The 26,608-nt window shown below is 40.0% G+C and overlaps 2 protein-coding genes across 4 annotated transcripts in view; one reads left to right on the top strand and one right to left on the bottom strand.

The window, feature by feature from the left end:
• Positions 1–1,189: 1,189 nt before the first annotated feature.
• On the top strand, positions 1,190–14,809 carry atxn1l (ataxin 1-like). Its single transcript, XM_043244184.1, has 3 exons — positions 1,190–1,393; positions 3,938–5,070; positions 5,856–14,809. The coding sequence occupies exons 2-3, from the start codon at positions 4,063–4,065 to the stop codon at positions 7,179–7,181; spliced, it is 2,334 nt and encodes a 777-aa protein (XP_043100119.1). The 5' UTR covers positions 1,190–1,393; positions 3,938–4,062; the 3' UTR covers positions 7,182–14,809.
• A 777-nt stretch (positions 14,810–15,586) lies between these two features.
• Positions 15,587–26,608, bottom strand: part of LOC122348595 (zinc finger protein 821) — a 15,548-nt gene continuing 4,526 nt past the window's right edge. For 2 of the 3 annotated variants that reach the window (XM_043244186.1, XM_043244187.1), the window contains exons 2-6: positions 23,101–23,232; positions 22,785–22,897; positions 21,711–21,809; positions 20,682–20,845; positions 15,587–20,597 (exon numbers count right to left, since the gene is read on the bottom strand). In XM_043244186.1, coding sequence (XP_043100121.1) covers positions 19,820–20,597; positions 20,682–20,845; positions 21,711–21,809; positions 22,785–22,897; positions 23,101–23,232 — 1,286 coding nt within the window. In that variant the 3' untranslated portion in view covers positions 15,587–19,819. Of the gene's footprint in view, positions 20,598–20,681; positions 20,846–21,710; positions 21,810–22,784; positions 22,898–23,100; positions 23,233–24,885; positions 25,305–26,608 lie in introns of those variants that run through there. The other variant, XM_043244185.1, reaches the window with a different exon arrangement.

Below are 26,608 nucleotides of genomic sequence, written 5' to 3'. Positions count from 1 at the left end.
TCTTTTTATTATATTATGTTATGTTACTATATTATATTACATTATTATCTTTTGTATTTTTAAGTTGTCTTTATCTTTAGTGTATTATCAGTTTTCAATATCATTTTTTTTTTCTTTTAAGTTTTTTTTATCTACATTTACATTTAGTCATTTAGCAGACGCCTTTATCCAAAGCGACGTACCTATATATTTATTAATTGCATATTGCCTAATTATGTTTTATTTTTATACCAATCATTGAAAACATTTAATGTACATTGTGTATTACATTATATTATATTATATTAATTATGTCCAAATAATTTTAGTTGAATCAAACTTGGCTGCACGTTTAGACGGGTTAAATAAAAAACACAAAAACTAAACTAAAACAAAAAATAAATAAAGGAGTGGACTAAATAAATACATACATTTTTAAATAGACAATAATATTTAATTAAAGAAATTATTAAATACGATTTTACAAATATTTATAAAAAAAACTTTTATTAGGCCTTTACATGCTTTAGACGCTGTCTTTGTATTTGAGGAGCCTCTGGCGTCTAAAAGACTGAAAACCCCTTGCTTAACACATTTGATCCCTTAACGATGATTAGTATTATCAGTCCTGTTGTTTTTAGCCTCTTAGTCTGAACATCTCAGTGTAGAGAAAGGATATTTTTATCTTCAAGGCACTAAAGCCCTTTAACTGTCTGTCTCCTCGTGGCTAGATATAGTGACAGCTCGACATTGCCCTCTATCGATATTAAACAGAACAAGGGAGGGGGGGAAAAAAAAACAAAAACAAGAAATCAAGGAACTTATTGAACTCCTGTCTAGTCTAGGCTTGTCATAAGTCACACGGATATATTTGAAGAAATAGCGAACAACGCACTGTATAAATCTTGCCATTTTTTTATTTTATGCCAAAAATCATTAGGACGTTAAATAAAAATCGTGTTCCGTGAACACATAATTTATTTTTTTTGTACGCTCAGATTCCAGACAGTTGTATATCAGCCCAATACCGTCCTGTCCTAACAAACCATAAATCAATGGAAAGCGTATTTGCTAAGTATGTATATAAATGTGCGTAAATCTAAATTTTTATTGATTTTGCGCTCAAATATGTTTCGTAAAGCATTCGTTAACGCGCTAACTCATACAACGCGTCATGCCTAAAATAGCTTTTAATAAAAACTAGATAACCCCCAAAGTGAAACGGCTCCGCTTTGCAACGCACGCGCCGCGGAACAGCTCCCCGGTGACGTCATCAGCGCGCGCCGCTGGGCTTCAGTCTGCTGGCCTCCGGAATGGGCAGATATCACCAGCCCGCACTTAACCGTTGATTTGTCGCGCGAACTCCACCGAGAGCGTGTATTTTCGCACGCCGTCCACACGATGCTATGCGGAGGTGAGTGTTTTCGCCGCGGGCCGCTCGCGGGGGCGGCTGCCCGGGTCTGTGGGGAGAGCGATTAGCCCCGTTAGCGGCGGTCCGGTGTAAATCCCAGCCTCTCGTTTACTCCCGCTTCACTTCCAAGCGCGCCCTGACCGGCTGAAAAAAAAGCTTTAACGGGCCGAAACGAACGCGCCAGACTCATTTCTACAAACGAACGGTCACGTTTCCCGTCTGAAGCGTCCGGCTAGTCAGGATACGGGCTTTAATAGCAGCTGGCTAACGCTCGAGTCTTCACGAAAACATCACTCTGGTGTCTCTAACGTTACTTGTGCCACGATTCACTTCAGCGTAATGTCATTACTCGCAGTCGTTGCTGACAGCCCGAGCGGGTAAACGTGCTTTAATGCGTTTTTAAAAACGCGTTTTCGGCGCTTTTTAAGCGTTTCTCGGTTTTCTGTGTCAGTTTAACGGTGTCGGGGTGAGGGCGAAGTTTCCGTTTCGTATAAACTTTTAATTTTAGCCGGCAATTCGGCGACTTTTGTTTGATTTGTGAAATTGCACACTACAACGAGACGTTGCTGCGTTTATAAATCAGGAAATATATATATTTTTAAAACCCGCTTAGCACGCAGTAGCACGAATGCGCTTTTAGCACTAGGCAGTAATTGCACCTGAAATGTGCAGGTTTCCAAAAAAAAAAATACCCAATCTGTTTCATTTCAAAACAAAGTCTGTCGTGTGTTGATGTCAGATACTTTCAAGCAAAGCTGCATCAAACCCATAACTAGATGTGCTTAGATTAAAATACAAGATTTAGATATACAAGATTGATATATACCAAATTTTGCAAAACGACAAATTAGTTTTTTTTAATATATAGGCCCCTGTGGCTCTCAGTTTTGGTTGTTTTCTGATCTGGAAAACATGTGGAGCCCGGTGTATGAACGTCTGTCGCTGAGAACATGGATAGAAATGTCTCAGGCCTTTTTTTATTCTGCCCTTAAATGTTCATTTTCTTTCTCTTTATTGAATTTGCTGCGTATAAATCACAGGCACAACACAGTTAGCCTGGAGGATATGTATTTTGAGTGCTTTATCTTCGAGGCCTAATTCTATTAACTGTTATGTCTGTTCCTGTGCTTGATTTTTATCATGTTTTTTTCTTTCCCTCCGAGATGCAATGTTTTTATAATTTTAAAAATAAATAAATAATGGTTGTAGAGTTATAGTTAATTTATTTGTTACTGAATAATGTCACCATTAAAATAAATTAAAATAAAATATGGTGAATTTGAAATGTAGTATGGTTATCTGAAAACAAAGAATTCCTCTTTAACTGCATTAATGAAGTTGAATGCAACAACGATTTTGTTTTGCAGTTTATTTTGTTTTGCTTTCTTGTGTTGATATATTTAGGCCGAACTGGAAGGCACGTATGTGGATTTCCTCGGTAGTTTCCGATGGGTTTTTTAGAAAAGTGACTTTTGATTTGATGAGTAAAAATGGTCTGTGGTTAACGTTACTTAGACTCCACATTTTGCTCTCTAGTATAAACGACACACAATCATACCCGTGCATAAAAAAAAATATGTGGTCAATATGTTTTTCAGACGACAGGGTTGATAGTTTGTAACCAGCTTCGTAATGTAAAATTGGTTATGCGCCGCTTTCTTGTTAGTTTTTATTTTTTAAATTGCTAATTAAATATATATGGATGTTCTTTCAGTATTAGTAATTAGTGTTTCATCACTTTCAACTTATCTGTTTATCTTTTTTTAATTTGCCAAATGTATATGTATAATAAGTATATAATCAGAATTTAATCAAACTCAAATAAATCCAAAGATTTCCGTCATAAATAAGAACTGATTGTTGTTTTCAAACTTAATACATTATGCAGGAAACATGGATATGAAGATTAGTCTACACAGCCTTCATCATTTACACGTACTACTGGCATTGCAATACGAAGCTGGTTACGGGCTTGTCCTTCAAATATGTGAAATGAAAACTAAATTGCTATATAGTACACATTTTCGCATACAGCTGCAAAATTGCTTTACACTGTGTGTGTGATCAAAATGAACAAAACAAATGCAAAATCTGTGCGACAAGGCTCTCTGCCTTCGTGAAATGCAATCTAAATCGCAAAACTTATTTAAAAATGTGTCCCTTTTGTACATTGCTGCAAAGTTGCTTTAATAAATATCCCACATTTTACAGAATATTTCAAAAAAATTAAATGCTGTCAGCCAATGGAGCGATCTCAAAGCTTGCTATTTTAGTGACCTGGCCTGTATATGATTTGTTTAAACGTATGGTAGCTCATTATTAACTAGTTGTTTATTTGCATGCCTATTATTAACATATTAAATGTTTATTAGTACTTATAAAGCATATATTCTGCATGACTATATGTAACATCCCCGAGTCTACCCCAGACCCAAACTACATTGCTAACTCTAAGTAAGCATCTAATTGAGGTAAAAATTAAAGGCGAGAATTGGACGTTAAAACAAAGTGTGACCAAATATATACCTGATTTCTTTATGCGTTTAGGTAAGGTGATGGAAGAGGCCAGCGGGAGGCTTTCAGAGCTGATTCCAGTGGTGCTATTTCCACGGCTGCCAGGCTTTGTCCCATCCTCTGTTCAGTAACAGCGCCCGTTCTCATCCCGAATCACCATGAAGCCAGTCCACGAGCGCAACCAGGAGTGCCTCCCTCCCAAGAAGCGTGACCTCCCCGTTAACAACAACAACAACAACACCTCTACCAACAACAACAACAACAGCAGTAGCATCGGCGGCGGCATTGGGAGTGCAGGAGGAGGAGGTGAGGATGCCCCGTCTTCGCAAAGCTCTGGAGCGAGCGGAGAAGGTAGCGGCGAATGGGTGCGAGCCCAGCCGAGCGTGCATTATGGGGTGGAGGGTGCCGAGGGTCTCGTTGGGCTTCCCGTGGATCAGTATAGCATGCTTTATAAAGTAGCTCTGCCCGCTGGCACCTACTCGCCCACCAATCTGCACCCGGTTCTTAGCCACATTTCTCCGGCGTACACCGTTCCCTCCCCGGTGTTACAGCACACGAGCGTACCCTACCCTCCGCTCTGCTACGCCCAGATCCCTCACTCCTCCTTGCAGTTTGTCAGCTCTCCGTACGGGGCCGCCGTTCCCTACGCCGTGCCCCCGGGATTCGTTCCCAGCCCTTTGATACCACCTCAGTCCGCTATTTCCCAGCAGCACTCCGTTTCCCACCTGGTTCAGTATCCGTCAGTCATTCAGGAAGGAGTTGGCTCTTCGCAGCAGCAGGTTTCGACTCATGCATACACCAAAATGGGAGTTCCTCTGGTGCTCCCTTCTGAGCAAACGCAGACGCAAGCGCCACTCGGGGCCGTAGGGATGCTGCCTGCCGGGGAGATCAGCCCGAGAGCAGTGTACTACCACCCCACCGTTAGAGGCGTCCAACCGCAGAGAGACCTGCACAGCAGCTCCATGGAGCAGGAGAGAGAGGTGAATGGAGGGGACCGGGAGCACGGAGGCAGGGAGAGCCATCAAGATGCAGTTTATTCGGCCAGAAACGCAAGGCTGGTGCAGGCCTCTGTGCCCGAGCCCCAGCAAGACAAGAGCTTGAAAAGCCGCAGGCTGGAGGGCAGAATGTCGCCGGGACAGAGCAGCACACCGGACACTGATCTCGAGGTGAGGAAAGGATGGTTTACTATCATCGGCTCTCTCAGGTTTTGCTAAAAAGCGCTTTTCTGATGTAATTTATTTTGCATCACAAATTTTCAAATGATTCACATTTTTGTGAACTTAAATCCTTGTCTAATCCTCATCATTTTGATTTGATTTGATCCCCAATGTTTTTTTTGTTTTTTTTTACATAATGGTTTTAGAAACCGTTATTATAAACCTTTATTATAAACTATTTCATTTCTTTGAAATATTTTAAATTAGACTTTTTTTTTTTTTTTTTGTTATTTTGTTTTTGTCATACTTCATATTCATTTTGTTATTATTAGTTCGGTTTTAATTTTTTTCTTTTATTTTTTTCACATTTTTGTTGGTAATTTTATGGTTTATTTTTTTCTAAAATATATTTTTTTACTTTATTTTAGTTTTATTTCAATAACTGATACAATTTACAATAACTTCACTGCACTGGATATGAATCATATAATAGTTCGTAAATGTTTCCTAGTACATCACTACTTAATGCATTTTCAGCTTTTTTTTTTTTGAGGCAGTTTTTGTGAGTCAGCATCAGTTACGCCACTTCCTTCCTTTATTAGCTCTTCTTTGGGTGTGTTAAGGATTGAGTAACTCAGGCTACTGCTTCTTAGAAACAACAGAGATTGTTTTTTGATTTGTATGAAAATCTGCTCTGAGCCCAGTCACTTTTCCAGAAAACTTCTGTTTTCAAAAAAGCGATTCCATTCCAAATTCTAAAATGAAATGACACTTTAAATTTGATTCCTTTTCAGGTCCAGCAGGTGGTCGGACGACTTGCCTCCCCTGTCCATGGTGCGAGTCGCAAGGAAGCAGTGCATGTCCCTCTGAACCTGTCTCAGAGCTCTCAGAGGGGTCGAGAGACTCAGGGCGAAGTCAGAACTCCTTATGCATCAAATCCAGCTGAATCTAGAGCACATCAGCAGCAGATCATTCAACAAGGCCATGCCGTTATTCTGGCCAACGGGCAGCCTGTTCTCGTGCCTCTGGACTACCATCACCACCACCAACAGCAGCAGCAGCAGCAGCAGCATTTCCAACCCAACGATGTGGCCTCGGCAGCAATCGCTGCTTCTCCCTCTGCATATACTAAAGCCATGGACGCGGGAGCATGTCTCCCAGAGCGGGCGGTGGTGGAGCTGCCTCCCCAGCAGGGCCAACCGGCCTCCCAGCAGCCTCCTGCTGCTTTCCCACCGGCTCCTCTGCTGGCACCCTCCGGCCCATCGCACTTCATGAAGGGCGCCATCATCCAGTTGGCTACCGGAGAGCTCAAACGCGTAGAAGATCTACAGACTCAGGACTTCGTGCGGAGCGCAGAAGTGAGCGGCGGGCTGAAGATCGACTCGAGTATGGTAGTGGACATCCGCGCTAGCCAACAGCGGCCAGGGCTAGTGGCGCTGCATTTCAACGTCGGGGAGCAGCAGAGCAAAGTGACTATAGATGTCCCCCCCGAACACCCGTTTTTCGTTTTCGGCCAGGGCTGGTCGTCTTGTAGCCCTGAGCGGACTGCCCAATTGTACGGCCTCACTTGCCACCATCTGCAGGTGGGCGACGTCTGTGTGTCAGTGACGCTGCAGCAGCAGCAAGCCGCGTCGCAGCAGAAACCGCCCCAGCAAGTTCAAGCCCGGACTCCCACCAAAGTCAACTCCACGTCAGGAGCCCCACCTCAGCCCATGGGCCCTCCTGCGCCCCAGCACACCCCTCGGCCACAAAGCCAATTAAAAATGGAGCGCATCCATCGAGAGAGAGACCGGGACAAGGAGGAGCCCATGCAGGTCGGGGGTTCACGTCACATAGATGTGCCCCCAAGACCGAACAGGACTTCAGCAGAGCACACTCGGAGCCAGAGCAACTACTATTTGCACACTGAGGGTCATGCTTCACTGGGACCCGGAGCGGGAGCCTCTTCCGTAGGGGCCTCCCAGAGGCGCTGGTCAGCCCCTGGCTTCCAAAGATATAGCATCAAGAATGAGGAGGGAGGGAGTTTAGCATCAGCCGCCGCCTCTGGCTCCTCTCGGCCCTCGTTTATCCCTCAGGAGGTCAAGCTTTCCATCGAGGGCCGCTCGAACGCCGGGAAGTAGCAGACAAAAGAGATTGTCCATGGGAGCGAAGTGTCAGTCGGATGCGAAAGAGGGAGCGTGGAGGGAGAGAGAATGTAGCCTCAGAATGTTTGAGATTTTGCACATATTGGAAGATTCCCCCTGCCGCCCCCTTCTTCGCTTCTGATCTCAAGCAGTGCTAGGTCATGGTTAGCGTTCACAATGATCTGCATGGGCAGCTTTATCTGGTAAATCACGTACCAAAGCCTGCGTCGTCTGCGTGTTCCTGTGGGTAAACTATCGTGTTTGGCAGTGATCACTTGAGCGAAGATATCTTGCAGTTCCTCGAGTAGATGTTTATTTCAGAAAGGCCAGGGATAAGAATGGGAAACAGCCATAGAGTCTTGACAAGCCTTTACAATAATAATAAATATATATTTTAAAGAAAGACTAAAGAGGATAGATTGCTCAACTTTTTTTCCCCCCAAAAAGACAGGCTCTTTCTCTCTAAACGTTGACTGTTTCCCTTGTTGCGCCGCCAGGCTTTTGTTGGCTAAGAACTTAAAACTTGGACTGTTTTTAATGCGTGTCTCTAGAGGTGTGTTTGTCCTCACTTTCCTACACTCTCCTCCTCTCCCTGCCTCTTCTCAGGGTGCTTCTGCTGAGGAATCCCTTCTAGTCTGGAGTTTGAGAACAGTTGCCCAGCACCGTCACATCAATCAATTGATCCAACAATCTTTCTACAATCAGGAACTATTTCCAGATGAAGTCTACCATGCATCTTAACAGTTGCATTAACAACTCCTCAGAGGTTTTTAGTTTCGATTCGGCAGTGGTTCTGAATCTGCATTCCAGTTTCAATGTGATCTCTCCTTCTCCAACCCATTGGAGTTATCACTTTCCAAGTAAGGCCGGCCTAGGAAAACCACCTCTAAATAGTACCTCATGGTTGGAAGCATCCTTCAGTCTGATTATTAACTATTTTTATTTAATCCTACATTGTTGGGCCCTTTTCCTGGAGACAACATGTGGTGTCAGCCAAAATCAGCCCTGCTTGCGAAGCTGAGACCAAATGCAGAACAGGTTCTAGCTGTTTGCGAACAGCCTGTTCCTGTGGAAACGGATTATTGCTCTGAAGCATGCAGGTTTAAATGAAGTCGTCCCGTGGAAGCATTTAGCACACACAAGTGTAGATTCACTGCTGTTGGGTGTGAACTGACCCTGCTCAGTTATCAAAATCAAAGCAATAGTTGTGTCAGAACACATTTTTCTTGTTTTCTTTTTTTTTAATCCCGTAAAAGACAGATTACTCCTTGTATTTCAAGTTTTTCTATGTGCAACAGTTGCAGTCTGTATGTAGAGACATTTTAACCTTAACCTACGCTTCTCTTGATTTTCTAAGATGATGCAGTTTTACTTTGTGATAATCCTTATTCTAACAGTTACTACAAAAGTTAATTTAAAGCATGCAATTACCCTTAAAACAACACCTCTTTCCTTTTCTGACTTTAGTGATGACTAATATGAAGGCACACCTCGAAATGGGGCTTTTGTTTTTTTTAAGCACCCTCTGATTAGGATGTTTAGAGTCAGCTCTTGTACTTTGTAGAGAGATCTTGGCCCCTTACATTGTGTCCTAACCAGGTATAACACAATAAGGCAAGCGATAAGTCATTCTTGAGTTGCATTGTGTCTCGTCTGCAAAAAGCACTAAGCAACAGGACGCTTTGTCTTTCACATTTGTCGTTTTTTTTGTTGTGATGTTGTACTCTGTAGCTCCGCCCACTGTTAAAACCTCAACAGTCCAAATTCGCTCCATAGGTTTTGACAGGCTGTAATTTTTTTTTTTTTTTTTTTAGTTTGGATGGACAAATTCACTGGAAACTTGTCATGTCATACCTGGTTAGCAACAGTGTTGAACTGAAAACCTATCTCAAATCAGTTCTTTTCTGGAAAGAGCTTCGTTTTTACAGTTTCTAATCTGTGCTGAGGTTTCTTCTTTGGTTTTTGTAATTGGTGAACTTGTACAGTATTGCGTTCTATCTCTCTTCTTGGCAATATTACCCACGAGTGATTTTTAAAACTTGTACTGCAGGTCTTGTATTGCACAGATAAGTTCAATTGATTCACGCTGACTCTTTAATGGGAATCAGATATGTGTTTTATTGTTTTTTTTTTTTCTTTTAATAATGAAGGGAAATAGTTTGTTTTGAAGTATTCAGTTTTGTTGGTGGTTTTTGGCTCATGAGAAACTGACAGGCAAGGTGGACACTGTTTACAAATTAGCCAAGAGAAAATGCTGCAGTTTCACTTTTTGTAGTTACTGAACATTTTCAGATGGATGAAATCATGACTTAAGTGCAATTAGACCAAATATTATAAACATTAGGAAGCTTGTTTTTTTTTTTTTTTTTTCGAAACATCATTCCAGAAAGAGCCTGACATTCCCACTTTTTGTTAGTTTGCTTTCCTGTTTTCATAGTTTGTCTTTTTCCCTCTCAATATGCCACTTACTTATGTGTCAGATGCAAATTTTCATTTCCATTTCAGCCCAAGTTCTTTCACGAGACCCTTGATATTTCTCTGCATTGTTGGCTCTTGGCATTGCTGGGCTGTCTGTGTTTGGACCAGGATTTAATTGAACTCTTTTGGCCTCTTACAATCACTCAAGGCTTTAAGAGAAGAGTTATTTTGTTCTTTTAGGTAGGAAATAATATATTTTTTTATATAAGTGTAGCTTTAGCATTGGACCAGATAGATTTCGACTTCCTCCAAACTGCATCAACCTCAACGATACCACATGTCTGTGAAGTTCTATTGTTAAAGAGAAGAAGTTCGGAAGCGGTATAAACGAGGGTCGTCACTTAAATTCACGGACTAGTGACTAAATAAGAGGGTGTTGACGGCCCTGGTTTAAACCCACCTGTTTTTTTGCCATTACCGACAAGTCTGATTTAAACTAATTGAAGAAGTGGCAATGTGTGTATCAAGTATAAAAGTATTTGGTTTTGATCACTTTAAACTGGTTCCAATCCATTTGTTTCCATTTATGAAGCATTTCACAAGCATCATCTGTTAGTATTTTGTTTGAAGACATCCTGTTCCCTCTTAAAAGGAGTGCCACTTTCATGCTATTTATAATCTGGTCTCAAATCTAGTTCATGTTATTTCTTCCTTCCACTGTCCCCTTTGTCCCAGAACGTTATGGTGGCACTTTGGACATCTTTCAAGTTCATAGAGGACACTTTGATATAGTTCACCTTCAACCTGGTGTCAACTGTCTAAAAGGGCCACAATTGTCACCTAAAGTGTTGTAGACAAATGGAATATCTATCCGACCAGGAAAAACTGCTTAAACTGGCCGGATCTGGTCTTCTGGGCTCAAGCCAGTTTGAGAGGCCAGCTTCAGTTGGTTTAAATTTTTACATTGTTCCTTCAAAGAAAAATGATGTGTATAATGGCTTTGTTATTCAAAATTCAGACCTGCTCCATTATTTTAAGTATTAGAATTGAAGCAATACTTGACTCGGAATAGCAGAACGATACAGCTTTAGCATGAGCTATGCAGTAGAGACTCAGTCAGCACCCTAATGCAGTTTCAATACTCAGATCTCACCAGAAGTCAGCTGCACATTCTGTGTTTTTCTAGTAACCCACAGGCTCTGTGACCTTCATGGTAGTGGTTAGTTATCGCACTACTAAGTCACGTAACCCGAAGCTTATCTGGTGTCGCTTGTTTGGTGCTGTATGTTGTTGTTTTTTATTTTTTCGTCAGCAATGGTGCACTGTTCTCGGTCTTCTCAAATGCACTGCCTTACCAGCCATCTCTTGTCGAGATGAAATTTCCAGTCTGCAACCTTTGAAGCGGAGATGGACTGAGTACGCTTTCATTAAGAACTGAGCTACTATCATGTGCACTGTAAACCAGGAGAGTTGACGCTATGTTTGTGCCTTCCCAATGTCTTAACTTTACTCTGGTCTGTCTTATTAAGCTTTGTTCTCTGGGAGATTTGTGTGTCTCCATTTTGCTCTTAATGTCATTACATCATATATCTCACAGGCTTGAAAACCCTACTGTGCTGTCGAGAGCCGTTTTGATCTTATCTAAACATCAGCGCGAAACTTCATGGCATCTGAAATACTAGCATTAGACATATTACAATAGATGTTTAGTTATAGAGTGCTGCATCGCTTGCTTATTTTTAAAGGCCAACCTGAAAGTTCATCACCTCGGTTCCCTCAAAAAAAACCCAATAGGATTTCTCCATTGGCTTTTGGATTATTGCAGAACATCAACTCCGTGACCAGCAAAAGTTTGTGAATATTATGTGTTTTGTTCATCATAAGCTTCACAAATGAATACAGCTTTAATTTTGCCTAATCCAATTGTCAGAAGTATAAAGTTAAATGTACGCTATAAACGAGCTACAATAATCGCATGGCTTCAACAGATTTGCAGGTGAAATAGTGCATAAGAGCTCAATTATAAACACACAGAGGACGTAAAAGCGACTAGTGAGTAAATAGGTTTACTTGTTTGGCATGATGATATTTAATTTTCAAATTGTAATCCCATTTCGATACTTGTTAACATCTGCCTTTCTCAAAGACTAAAGCTTTAAGAAAGTAACTGATTTATGTGTGATAGAATCACATATTGAACTTGTGTTTAGCACAGACCAAAAACACATTTGGAAAAATCCATTGACTTAAGAATGATGTAACCAGGTGTGTGTTTTTTGGTTTAATGCCTGCAGAATTGCATCATCTCTGCAGCACTTTATAGTTCGGTTAATGATGTAAGATGGGGAGGGGTGTCTCTCAAGCTGTGATTGTTATCATTCGTGGCTAATTTGATGTTGTATCTTCAATGGTAACAGCACAGAAGGGTTTAGCACAAGCTACATTCCTATACATAGTACATGTCTGCATTTCCTTCCCTCTATGATGTGTGAAAACGAATCATATTTTTACCTCACCTTTCCATAAATGTCAAGTACAAGCGTCCCTTTTGAAAGCATTTCATCTCCCTTTAAAGATCAGGGCATCTGCATACTCGATAAACACAGGGTTTTGTGGTTAGAAAGCATTTTAAAAGTTGAAAGATATGGATAAGTTGAAATAAAGTGGGAATTTGTTTTCCAAAAAGCACAACCAGACTAGCCTGGAAACAAGTGTATAAATTCAGGATTTGGTCACATGGCAGGTGGATGCTTTCATGTCACCTGCTTGATTTGGTGATTTTTTTTACCCATTGAAATCGGAGGATATTTCTAGACTATAACTGGTGTGCAGACGCCCTCTTCTTCTTAGCATTTAGGGAATCGCAAGTTGTTCTTCCGTAGCGCGTCACCTAATCATGTAACATAGACGTTTGTCACTTCGATGCAATGAAATGTTCTGCACTTATTTTCCCTAACCCGTCGTGTTACGCTAAATGTTTTTCCCATCGTATTAAATCATTCGAAACCACGTAAAAAAAAACAAAAAACAATCATCCATTTGTATGCTTGTACAGATATGAAGATAAGTTTTGTATAGTATTAGCTTGTCGATAACGCCTTAAGATGTGCACCGTTCGTAAACGCTGTGTAGAATTGACTCCCCGCTCTGCAGGGTCGTACGATTTCACACGGAGTTAAAAGTCTAGTCGTTTTGAGTCGTGGACTCCTCTGTAAAGGTGGCTCGGGTTGCTCACTGACAACAATTAGTGACGTTGCACTTACTGATTGTAAGACGATAATTTGGGACTAGCTCGTAATGTGTATCTTCGTTGAACGCAATGTAAGTTTAACACGAGTTCTAAATCTTTAACGTTGTATTTATTTTGCTCTTGTTAGTACGGCAGAAGTGAAGACTGATGCTTTGCACTGTTGACATCTCTGATTCTAGCTCCGAAATCTTCCTTCACTTCCTCAGTGCTTTGTAGAGAAAGCGCGTGATGTTAGGAATCTCACAAAACCCAGTGTTGGGAAAGTTGCTTTGGAAATGTAACCGGTTACAGATAACAAGTTACCCTGTTTAATATGCAGTAAGTAGAGTAATGCAACTTGATTGCTTTTTAAATAGGCTGCTTCTTAGCCTGCTTGTTTTCAGCTGTTAATCAACTCTCAGATTGGTTGTAGCCTAAAGCTGTTAGCGGCAATGTGGATCGATGCAATTGCCAGATGCTCCAAATTTAAACATGAAAACAAATCGAAAGCATTAGAATGGCATCGCTTTTTCTGAACGGCCTTTAAACGGCAGGAGTCGTCATGCAAAGCAACAAATTAACATTTAGCATATCCTAGCTTTTACGGAACATATTCAGAAGTAGCCTCCTTTTTAGTCGTGAACTTTTTCAAAAGTAACTATTTTAAGTACACTTTATTTCCTGTAACGGATTATGGTTGCTTTTTATCTTGTAGTTAATTTCCGTTACATGTACCTAGTTTACTCCCCAACACTGACAAAATCAACTTTTGCACCGAAATCAAATGGCCTCTAAATTTTGAATTTGAAATATTGCTTTGTTTCTTTTCTTAATCAGAATTGCTATTGAGATATGAAAAACAAACAAAAACCCAACTGCCAGCTCTTTATCGCTGGAGCTTGCTTTTTTTTCCCCTCGTTTAAGTGGTTTGAGGAAGCGAGGGAAAGCTAAGTTAGTGGAGTCTGTGTTAGAAGATTGCGTTTAAAGCGGGCTTGTCTGCAGTTTTTGATATATGACTGAGAGTCCTGGGAAATGTTTTACAGAAGTCCGTTTAGTCTCCCTGTTGCCTGGCGAGTTTTGAGCTGACATGTAATGGTTTGGGAAGTGTGAGAACGACTGAAGCCGCTTGGGGATAACCGTCTGGGTTATGGATGAATGTGTAGCTCAGTATCAGTAACATTTCAGTGCGTTTATAGTGGTATCATTTGCTTCAAAATGATTCTTTTCTCTCTCTCTTTTTTATTTTTATTTTATTTTTTCTCTCTTTGAGTGTGTATATATTGTTTCGGAAGGCTTTATGAAGCTAACACATGGTGGTTTGTGTGAATCCCAGACAGAAGTCGGTGGCACGGCAGGCCAGAGTCGGTAATGTCAGCTGAAATCAGGTTTCTAACGGTTGCAAGGTTTTAAAGGAATCATTATATACTCTCGAATTTGACATTGTACTTCTTGGCACTAAGTGACACTGCTTTTTATGTGACGTGTGACCAGTTTTTAAAAAAGATGGCATCTGTTTAATGCATAAAATCTGCGAAATATATGCAATGATGTAAGTGTAATATTCAATCCTCAAGTATAATCCAGGTTGTATAAACTTTGTATAGTACATTTTAATATCGTATGGCCGTACCAATATGTATTAATTCTTCTCAGAAGCCTTAGAGTCGTCTACCCAAAGTGCTCCCTTAGACTACCCTACACCTACCTGAACTTTACAAAGCATTAATACTATATTTTGTTGCGTTTTTATTTGTACCCTTTTTTGAATAAAATAGATTTGTACTGTATATTTGTACCTCTCTGTGAACTACTTAGGGCTGTTTTGTTTCTGTTTTTTTGTTTTCCTGTTTTAATTCTATGTAAGGACACAAAGATATTGTATTTTTATTGTTACAGCTAACTTCTTGGAAACATTGCATTTATCATGTTTGTTAAGTAAACACAATATAATATAATATATATATCTATATAATATTAACATGCTGGCTTGACTGTCTGTTTTTTTCCATATGCGTTTCATTCAATTAGTAATTGTAATAAATTTTAAATAGTTGTAAAAGTGCATCGACACACCTGAAGAATACAATGCAGAGTTTAATATTAGATTATGATTACAATAATACCCAATGTATTATGCATTCTTTTTTTTTTTTTTTTTTTGAAATACAACCCTTGAGTCTGTGAATGTACAACTTTGTGTATTGCTATTTTTTTTCCTTTTTTTTTATATTCCACAAGGGGTTAAATTAGTTTTGGTTTACGTGCTTTTGAAAACAATTAAGAAAAACGAATCTAAATGTATTGTGACCAAATTTCAGATGAAATGCATTATCATCTACAGTGCATCTGAAGATCATTTGCAAACAAATGCTTACAAATATTATCAGCATGGTAGTTTTTGAATACCAGATTTTCAGTGTGGTCTCGGATGTTTTAATCTCACTTTACATGTGTACTTTTTTTTTTTTTTTTCTTTTTCAAGAGAGAAAGACAGAAACGGACTGGTAGCAGTAAAGTCAATGTTTATTCCACAATCTGTTCCTGCCTTAATGATGAGCTTTCAATCTGTTAACCCAATAACAGAGCATGGCTTTCTGAACAGGACCATTTGGCGTTGTGACCTTGTCACTTTTCTTAAGTTTCATTCATTTTGGCCTTTTTAGATTTGTAAACATTATCATGAAAATATCTAGATAGACTGACAAAAAGGCAAGTCATTACTGAACTCCAATCCTTAACGAAAAGCTCGTATAAATGCATTTAGAACATGTAGTTTATAACATGCAGGTTCCATCGCCAGGGGTTTACTGACTTATATGCACAGACATGTAAAAGAAAATGGTTGTTTAATACATAACATATCACGTGGCAATGCATCCCACTAAAAATAGTAGTTTAGGAATAATGCAGACTGAATAGGGTTAATGTTTGAAAATACTCTTTTATATTTTATCTTCAAAATAGACAATGCATCCTGCCAACATCTCGTTCTGGAATACAGAGAATCATTCGATTTTCTCACTGCATCAGGATGGGTTTCCACAACATGCTACTGTATGAAACAACTCAGTGCTTTATAATGAATTTCAGGGAATTGGTCATAAAATTGCATTGTTCTTCCTGAATGTGCATACAACATCATCAACTCGGTCCTTATCAAGGGAGTAACTGAAAGCAAAACTAAGGATGGATCTGGTGGTCGAGGGTTACGGACTTGAGGACCAATGGCTTGACTGTCAAGAGTTGCCTGAGGTTTGTGATCCGGAGCATTTGAGTCCATTTACTTTCATATCAACTGCATAGTAGTAATACAAAGTTTCTTGAGTACAGCTCTCAATTGCATAGTGATGCTTCATCACATGTACATTAAATCCTTTCTCTTACTTAAGGAGCCCATCATTAATACTTCACAACAGCATAAATGCGGGACCAGTATCCAGTTGCCTTCAACTGTGCGGGAAAGCTCAGCTGCTTCACTTTGAGTATTAGAGGTATCTCTAAAAAAGGTAATGACAACATTGTGAATGTAAAACACTGAAATGTGCGTCATTCACTGTAGTAATAAATAAATTGTAATAAGTATTGGAATGAAATATAAGACATACATATCATACACGCGCAGTCTACCCTGTTTTCAAGAGGTACTTGCAGATGGTCCGTTTTAACATGACTAACCCTTTCGCCCAATATGAAACACTGAGAAGTCAGTAAAGTTTCAAGGTGACGTGTGTAATGTTCTCTCAACTTGTAGAGTGGTTCTCAAACTCTTGTTTTCGAATTTAGTCAATAAAAAAAGATTGCATAAATAAACGCACTAACATAACAATGAATTAACACTCATTTCACACTTAAGCGTTCGTTGTTTAGGGTGACCATATTAGTTTTTTTTTTTTTAAGTACAGTGGGACAGGATGCAGACGTGGAATGGGGGGGTTGATTTTCATTCCTAAAATACGTATTAATATTGATAATCATATATAAACACAGCTAAAAGGCTTCCTACCAGTGGTCATCCTTCATAAAACTTAACTTCTACCACCGCTTTATCATATGTAAAGTGTTTTAATACAAGCATTTCAGTCAGATGTTATGCAATATTTCAAACCTTTAACTGAAAAAAAAACAATCCACCACAACAGTTTAAAATCAGCCCAATTCTGTGCAAAAAATGTGGGTTTGGCAACCCTGCATCCAACACGATCTGCATCCAAAGTGATAAAATATTCTGCATATTGATATTCTGCGGCACCCTGATTTGTGAAAATTATATTCAATATTGTTTGTGGGAGCAGGTGGTATAGTCAGAAATTAGGAGCAGGGTTAATATAAAATGCAATGAATGGGCGACTATGTTCAGAGTTGGTGGGTTTTTTTTTTTTTTGTGTTTTTACTAATGACGCGGTTAACCCAAAAAGTTTAAGAACCACTACCATAACACTCCAGTGCTTTTAACTTGTTTGTTGGCTGTTCCAACATTTCAACTTCTGAATTGGTTACAATGTTTGGTGGGAATAATGGAAGACGGACAATGGTTGAGATGCAAGTGTTATTTTGGGCCTCGTATGTTGAGCAGAAGTTACACACTTCACCTTTTAATTAGTGTGAAACATCTGAGAATGTGTCTTTACCTTGTCGTTTAAACTTTTACACACATATGCAGCATCATCACTGCTTCATATAGGAGGGATTTCTCTCTGGAAGTGTTCGTCCTGATTGTTTCATTGTACATGCATTCGTTAAACCATTACATCATTGCACATCTCATAGAATTAGCACACAAATTCATTTAAATCATTAAATATAAAACCAAAGCACAACTTTCCAGTGACAAAGGCAACAGTTTCAATTTGTACACTACTTATGTTGCCGCAGAGATCGAGCACACGCTAAGTGCCTGACCATAAACAACAAGCATTCCCAGGTCCAGTGCGGGACCACACTGGTTTAAAGAGGTAACATACACATTATACAGTACAGTGACAGCAGCAGAGGGCAGAAACTGGTTGGATAATTGAGACGTCATGGAGTTGCGTAATATCCATATAAACATTTTGGCTCAGGTAAGGAGTTTGCAGTCTGAACGAGAAAAAAAAGGCCAATGTGACCAGTAAAGGTGAGTAAAAGGTAGTATATGATCTGAGCAAGTGGTGATAATGAAGATTGAGGAAGAGGAGGTCTCCTGCTCCTCTTGTGTTCTCAGAAGGATGCCAGTGATCCACACCATCCCTGAGTTCCTAGACAAATATCAACCCGTGTAGCACTGTGATAAGGTATAAAGCCTTTGGGAGGTCAGAGAAGTGTGTGTGAATGTGCTTTAAAACGGATACTCTTAGTATTTAACAGTACATCCGCAGAAATGACCTTCCTCTTTTACAGAAGGACAAAGTCTCCAATAGGCCTTGTCCCAAATGGCACCCTCAGCCCTTAAAGTCTTTCATGGAGTCCACACTTGTGATATAATGAAGTGATATAATGCCACACAGTTAGCAGTCATTTTCCAAAGTCCGCACCAGGTTGGGCTCAAATAAACGGTGCATTGAGGGACACTGTGGCTGCAAATGTGGTATCCTTGTAAATCTTGACAAGTAGGACACATTATGGTTTGAATAAGCAAAGACCACAAGCCCACTTAGATTTCAGCATTTGGGTCAGCGGCACTCAAACAGCATTTAAATAAAGTTGTTTCAGCAAACATGTAGTAGGGCAATGATTATACCGGGGTGTCCAATCCTGCTTTAGGATGGCCAGAATCATGGAGAGTTTATCTCCAATCAACTCCAACACACCTGCCTGGGGGTTTCAAGTAACCTTGAATACCTTGATTAGATGTTTCAGGGGTAAACTCTGGAGGATGAGCCCTTCAGGAGCTGGACTAGAGGACTACTCCCCTGGACAAAAGTGTGTTGGCATAGGGAACATTGAGTCAGCGTGTGGACCTGCATGGCCCCTGTGGTTCTGGTCGAGGCCACAGTTGTGACTAGGCCATGCAAAAATCCCATGGTGAGGTAGTTGGTTCTGTGAGTATGAGCTAGTAGTGACCCATTCTTGGGTTCTGGGAGGTGAGCCGTAGTTGCAGGTAAACTCCAACCTTTTAGACTGGCAAATTTGAACAGTAGGCTGAGTGTGGAGTGTGGCTACATGTCTCACTCCTGTCACTGTAGGTCCGTGTGCAAACAGAGAGTCTCCTTCTAGAAGCATCTCACTGCTCTGAAGAAAGACGGCTAAGAGTCTGAGCCTTGAAAACAAAGTAGACAAGTCTCTTAAAACATGCTTACTGAGAGGGTTTGCCCTTCAGTGAATGTCAGAATTTCTTATAGAAGTTCAGTTAATTACGTAATATGTTACAGAAATCCGTAAAGGGTTGTTCACACTGACAGCAATTAAATCATTGGACCTTGGCAAGTCGTGTGGTTTTGGTTAATAGAAGGTGTTCATACTTGATGGCTGTTTCCTCTTCTGACTATCAGATGGGAACATCATCTGCATGATGCCTATTCTTCATTTGATTTTTATTAAAATCACAGTTGAAGGGATGAGACCTCCAAGAGGGGTTCTTTGCCAAGCTTTAATTTACAGTAAGTTTTTCTTATTGCTGTTGACTACTCTAATCCGCCACGCTTAGGGTTTTGAACCAATTGCATGATTTATCCTGTAGAACCACTTCTGTACTCAACTACAATATCCAAGTGTATCGGGCAGCAGAACATGTGGGCTTCATTGTTTACACTCCCACTGGTAGTTGCTGCCGGCATTTGCTCTTTACAACAGTATTGCAGTGCAACTCACAGTCTTTCGCTTTGCCTCAAATCTGTCTTTGAACGCAAAAGACATCTGGTGCCTACGTCACTGCAAATCGCTGTCAGGGTGAGCACTTCCTTGAAACTGCAAGGCAATAACCTTCTCATCACAACTATGGTCAAGATGGTTATTCTTTAAGAATGGCAAATTCTTCAAGAGTTGGGCCCGAGGGGGTTTGGAGCTGTGCTTGTTAGGGAAGCTTCATAAACAGTCCGTTGTCCATGGAAGGGACAGACATGGGAAAGGAAAACTGGAATAGGCTCATATCAGCAGTGAGCGCAGCCATCGCAGCCGGGTCATGCTCGATCTGGTTTCTCAGCGATGGGTCGATCTTCTCCAAGCGCCGCTTTAGCCTCTTGGCCTCCCTCTCACGGATTAGCCTTGCCTGCCTCTTCTCGGGTGTCTCGTTGGCCCGCTTGAGTCGCATGGCCTCCCGGTCTCGCTGCAGACGACGTGCCCGCTGTTCATCCGTCTCCTGCATCCTTTGCAGACGCTTTGCCTCACGGTCTCGTAAGCGGCGCATTTCCCGCTCCTCCGGTGTCTCACATGCCCGCTTGGTCTTCTTGGCTGTTCGTTCCCGTTCAAGCCGCTGCATCCGTACCTCTACAGGCTCATTCTTCCTACGGATTGCCCATTTCCGCATGGATGGCGACTGGGCATCCACAAGCTGCTGGTAAGCTATGCAGCTGTTGCAGACCAACAAAACCCCAGCTGGGTACACGGGCATAGGGTTCATAAGGTCTGGAAGAGGCGGAAGTCCCGTGCTTTGAGGACTGAGGTTGTCAGGTAGTGAGGAAAGAGGAGGTGCAGAAGAAAGAAGACCATCTGGCAATGAGGTCAGTCCAGGACCAGGATTTGTGTTTGGGTTGGTCATAGTGCTTCTGGGTAAAGAGTTGGACATGGCACAGGCCTCACCATCACTGTTGATCTCTATACTGCTTGTGTCGAGGAACTCTTTCAACTTTTCCCTACGATTTCAGACCAGGAAACAGTTAGAATCAACAATGAAGCACAGCTTCCTAGTAAAATCATGTCTTGAATAAAGAACTCACCTGTTGAAGTTGTTGGTGTCTGTGAAGCGAGCCCCACATACGGCACAGTTGGACAATCGGTCCTCTGAATGTATGAGAAGATGGCGACCGAGAGAGCCAGGAGAACTGAGAGCTCTTCCACAAACTGGACAGACATAACTCTTGCTGCCACTCACAGCGGTGTGCTGATCAAAGTAAATAAGGTATAAGACATTTCATACGTTAATTAAAGGAACAGTGCAAAAATTAAAATGGTCATTATTCACTTTCATTGTTTCAAGTCCATATGACATTCTATCTTCCAGAAGATTTCCAAGCAATTACAATAGGGATTAGAGCTCTCAAGCTTCAAAAAGGTGAAAAGTAAACATATAACTTCAGTCCCTATTCATTATAAATGGTTTGAAAAGTGCAATTAGTACTGTACATCATTCATAATTTACATGCATGTAGGAAAGAAAGTATTACAGGTTTGGAATTGTGTACAACTGAGTGAATGACAAAATAATTTTTATTTGAACTTAGTATATGTTATTAGTAACTTAGTATACCCGGTTTCCAGTATAGAGGAGCTGGAAATAAGTATGCAGACATATTTCTAAGAAATTTGTGTAGTATACATTGACAAAACGACAACTTTCTTTTTTGCTTGGATTGGATGGATTTGAATTCCATCCAGTCCAAGGATATAAAACATGTTGTCGATTTTTTTTTTCCTCCCATGTGTCACTCTTGCATGAATTTGTGTTCAGAATGACTTTAAAACCCGTGTTTAGTGTATGGTGCCTAGCCTTTGTCTGCAACAGTTTACAAAGTCAGCAACTATATGTTGCCTATTGTTTTAGTCATATTGTGTATTCCAGCCTTTTAGGTGTGCTTCGCAATCTGCACACTGACTAGCTCTGAATGTAGTTTGAGTGATTTGATCACAAAATGTTTTGGACTCCAGTGCACATGTCCACTCGTGACTGGATCCCCTGAGATAAATCTTAATACCTAATCTAAAAAGAATCTAAAACATACAATAGGCTTAGGTAGCGGTGTCCTCACCTGGTAGACGTGTGCAATGAGCTGATCTGGGCTACTGAACTCCAGGGAACAAAGAGGACATGCGAAACTGCCCCCCTGGTCTGTCCCCTCCTCGTTCTCCTAACAGACATAATGCACCAACAAACAGTTGAACGATGAGCAACAAGGCTTCTAGTATGAAATGTAGTGTAATATTTTTGTATATAGTATGATTGCACACAAGTGACTATTCCCTGAAACTGCTAATGACTGTAGCTGTGGATGACTGATGCGGCACTGGTGTGGTATGGCAGACGATTGAATGCATAAGCCCTCGTGACTCATTCCAACTGTCGTGTCAACTGGGTTGCTATAGAGCCATGAGTCACCCTACAAAAATATCTATCGACTCTTAAAGATGCCAGCAATCGTGAGGTGGGATGACACAGAATTTTGTCATGCTTTTCATCTTAAAAATTGCAAAACCATAAAATGACAAATCACGTACAGTGGCCTTTAAAAATCCACATTTGATTTTTAAATTATTAATTTAGGACACAAACAGACATTTCATTCATGTAGCTCCAAAACAAGATTGTGTGTGTATATATATATATATATATATATATATATATATATATATATATATATATATATATATATATATATATATATATATATATATATATATCCCACAAGTTTTTGTGAACAAAATGTGTTTAGTGTATATTTAAAGACATGCATACAGTATATTTATGTATATATTTAGATATTTTATAAATGTAACATGCATTTTTATATACTTAATAAGCATAACATATTTTTCTTAAATATATACACACTTTTGTAATTCTATGTTAAAAACAAACACACACACACATTATGTACACCAAAAGTTTTTCGATGTGATTGTGTATGCCAGCCCATATTATATATATATATATATATATATATATATATATATATATATATATATATATATATATATATATATATATAAAATATAAGTTATCTGAGCATTGCCTATGACAATGTTGTCATGCAAATCACCATAACAGAAGAATGCTTGATAATCACACAACGCTCTACATCTTCCATTAACCCTCCATCACTCACCTCCTTGACGTCATCATGTAGCATGGGGCCGTGGCTGCTCTTATTACTCGTCATGCTGTCATCAGCAGAGGCGTTTGAGGAGTCGTCTTTGTCAAAATCACTATCGCCGTCGTCTGTCAGCACAGGGGGGGAAAAAAGTTAGTTCACAATGTTATCAACGGTTCCCTGCTTTAACGTCTCAACGCTGCAATCACAAAACAACCGCACCCGTATTACTGTTTTGTTTTAATATTTCATGTGCAGTAAGCAAATATATAAATAAATCGAAAGACAGACATGCAGCCGTGAGTCGTGCCTCTGAAGCTGCGTGTCTCACCACTTGTGCTGTCTTGCTCTTCAGGTTCCTGCGAGTTGTTGCTATGGCATTCCCCGTCCTCAATGAAGTCATCTCTAGCATCCATCTCAAAAGTGTGCTGCGGGCCGGACAACCCAGTCGTGTGAAAAGGCCCTGTGAGTAAAACGACACGGTCACCGAGAACGCCACTGTATTTCAAACTAGCTTTCCTGCTTTGGTTGCTAGAGCATTGCTATGAGCTTTCTAGGGTATTCTGAGAGTTTTTGTGCATTTCTGGGTGATTGCTAGGTTTTTGCTTAGAGGCCCAACTAAAGTCGCTTCTTAAATGTAAATGTAAGTCTTCTTTGTCGCCGAATGTATAGATATGATTTGAGGTAACGTTCAGGACTGTTATTACTTCCTGCTTTTTTCCAACCAAAAATTACAGTTCTTTCATGTTGTTCTAAACCCACGGAACACAAAAGACATTCAGGTCTCTATCATCTTTGCTTAATAATTGCTAAAAGAGTTATACTATTGCACTTTCACTGGATGTGACCTGTTATAGTTGATTGAAATAGATAGCATTGGATATGTACGGAAGCCCGTTTCCGCCACTGAATAGCAAAATAAAAAAAAAGGTTAGTGCAACTTTTTTTCTCAATTGCGTGATACAAACTATAAGACATAAACTTGCAATTTACAGTCCAATTTTAAGCAAAAAAATCTCATATCTCCTTTTTCGTTTTATTTTTTAAGCAGTGGCCGCAACGATATGCAACTCATGGCAACGCAGAAGGTTTTTGTACAATTTGGCAACCTATTCTGTTGTATTATTATAAAAAATAACATTTCTATATGTAGCCCACATTTAGCCCCGGCTGTACCTACCTTTTTATTAAAAGAATTATGTTTAATACCACCTAGATTTCCAGTGTAGTTTGGACCCCAGTGCTCTTCAAAAATTTTTTTTTTTTTGCATAAGTGATCGTGCAAACACCCGTTCATATTGTAAAATATTATTTAGGCTGAACTGCTAGAGGGAACTAGGCCAAAAGGTGGCGACAGGAATTGTGTATTCTCACAACAGGTAATATCACTGATATCTGAACTGTGGTTGTTTCTATGAATAATAATAATAATAATAAAAACGGAACACTGAAGGCTGTATTTCTAATGCATTGTAAACGTATTCTTAAGGCATTTTAACGCATGCATACATGCCTCATAAAACAATTCTTAACCATTTGTGCTTATAATTATTAAGAATATGGTGTTTATAACACAATGAACACATTATATCCACTTAATGTATTATATATGTATTATATCCATCAAGACAACATCCAAAGGCTTCATAATGTGGTCATAGTATATATATATATGTGTGCTATAAATTCTTTAAACAGCTATGAATGGGTTATATTTGCTGCATAAACTAACACCACAGAGTTGCTAACATTGTAACAAGTGTTTTGCTAAATGCATATTTAACTACTGGGACCTTACTGTAAAGTGTTACTGTTTTTTTTTTTTATGTCCGTAAGGCATTACGCAAGCGTTATAATGAATACCCCTATAATGCATTATCAATACAGGCTTCACAGGAAAGCGTCGCCAAAACGAATCCCGGATTTACATCAAAAAGCCCCGAATCTGAATAATTCTCACTTAAATTTTGCATTTCAAATAAGAGACGGACCGCACCGACAAACAGAGCCCACAGCAGCGGCGGTGCAGCGCGTTCGGAACAATAGTTGATGCTGCATTAACACATTACAAACACGCGCACTCCACCTCACGCTCACCAACCCCCACGTTACATACACTGCGGTCCCAGAGGAAGCAGCCTGCATCTCCTGCGCGCCGAGTCCGTGCCTCTAATGTGAGAATCAGCTCCTCCAGAAGCACTCCATACGCCCACACCGAGATGCTTTTCCCTCCGCGCGCATCCCATTATTACTCCATCGCCGCCGTCCACCGAACGCCTTCTGCTTTAATCGGTAACGCGAACAGGCATACGAATAAAACCGGGTTTGGCGCTTGCAAAGTGCCGGTGCAACGCGATGCAGCGTTCTAGAGGGTTGCTACCGTCTTCATCGTAGCGACCCCAGACCGCAAAACCGATCGCAAGCGGAGTGAGATTTATACAACATCTGAAAGCTGAATAAGTAAGCTTTCGATGATGTAGGGTTTGTTAAAACGGGACAATATTGGCCAGAGGTACAAGCTTTTGAGGGAGCAGAAAATTGCCTTTAAAAGTTGTCTAAATTAAGTTCTTAGCAATGCATATTACGTTTTAATATATTTGCGGCAGGAAATTCACAAAATATTTCCATTGGACATGATCTTTACTTAATATCTATTTTTGGCATAAAAAGAAAAATCTCTCATTTCGAACCACACAATGTATTCTTGGCTGTTGCTATAAATATACTCCACCGACTTTTGCGTTCCAGGGTCATAGCTGTTGTAAGCGTGTTGCTGGAGGCCCTCTGATTTTTTATTTTATATAATTATTATTTTTTTTAAACCTGTTTGATCGAGTCTGATCTCTCATAAAATTAGCCTATTGACCTTCTAAATGAATGCTGTTCCTAGGTCCCGATCTCTACTTCATTTCAACAGCCGTTTATACTGTTTTATACCCGTTCGGTAAAACTCTCAAAAAACGCAGCGTTTGAAGGATTCAGAAAAGATGAATCACTCTCTGGCCAATTCTGATATGAGGTTTGAATCATGATTAATGGGCATTACTACAGCACACAGCGAGTGCGGTGAAAATAGCTCGTTTCATTAATATACAACTTGACATTGATTTTCTAAACCAGCCATACATTATCTGCCGACACCTCAAAACACGCTGCAATACGATTACATTTTTATAACATTCAGGTGCCTGCGACTGATATGTCAATATTAAGTACCTATTATACGCAACCAGTTCCAATTTCTTTAACACACGAATGCAACTGAAATGTCACACGAACGTTTGACTGAACTGTATCTAACTGGGACATCAACACCACCAACAACAACAAAAAAAATCAATCCGCACAAGATCATCAATCGTCTGATGACAGCTCTCCATTGTCTTGAGCGATGACAAGTCTTTCGGTCTTTCTTTGCTCTCGTATCCATATTAGGACAAAATAAGGTAGTTAGAAAAGTACATTTACGCAGAAAAATCCTTTTTTTGTTTTTATGCATCGCATTTGATCAATGCATAGATTTTTTTTGTTTTATTTCTCCAAAATCCTTCAAGAGATAGTTGACCCAAAAACGAATGTCGTCTCATGTGAAGATATTTTGAAGAATGTCGGAATAACCAAACAATTCTAAATTCTATAAAAATAAAAGGTTTCGTGAAGACCCTTTAACATCCATTTAGTCCTAAAGAAAACGGATTTCAAAGCTCCTTGCAGCAATAACTATTTTGGGTTCCACAAAGAACATGCGAGTGAACCGTTTTTAGAAGAAGCATGATTTTCTTTCTTTCTATGGATGTTACAAGTTCTTCTTGGAATGCCAATGAAGCACATTTACTTTT

Source organism: Puntigrus tetrazona, chromosome 7, assembly GCF_018831695.1.
Source record: "Puntigrus tetrazona isolate hp1 chromosome 7, ASM1883169v1, whole genome shotgun sequence".
Lineage (NCBI taxonomy): Eukaryota > Metazoa > Chordata > Actinopteri > Cypriniformes > Cyprinidae > Puntigrus > Puntigrus tetrazona.
This window is presented reverse-complemented; position numbering and strand designations above follow the sequence as displayed.

What these genes read in the sequence shown, in the direction of transcription:
- atxn1l (XM_043244184.1), top strand. Translation starts at nt 4,063, where the DNA reads ATGAAGCCAGTCCACGAGCGCAACCAGGAGTGCCTCCCTCCCAAGAAG. An exon ending in CACCGGACACTGATCTCGAG is followed by an intron (nt 5,071 to 5,855) that starts GTGAGGAAAGGA and finishes ATTCCTTTTCAG; the next exon opens with GTCCAGCAGGTGGTCGGACG.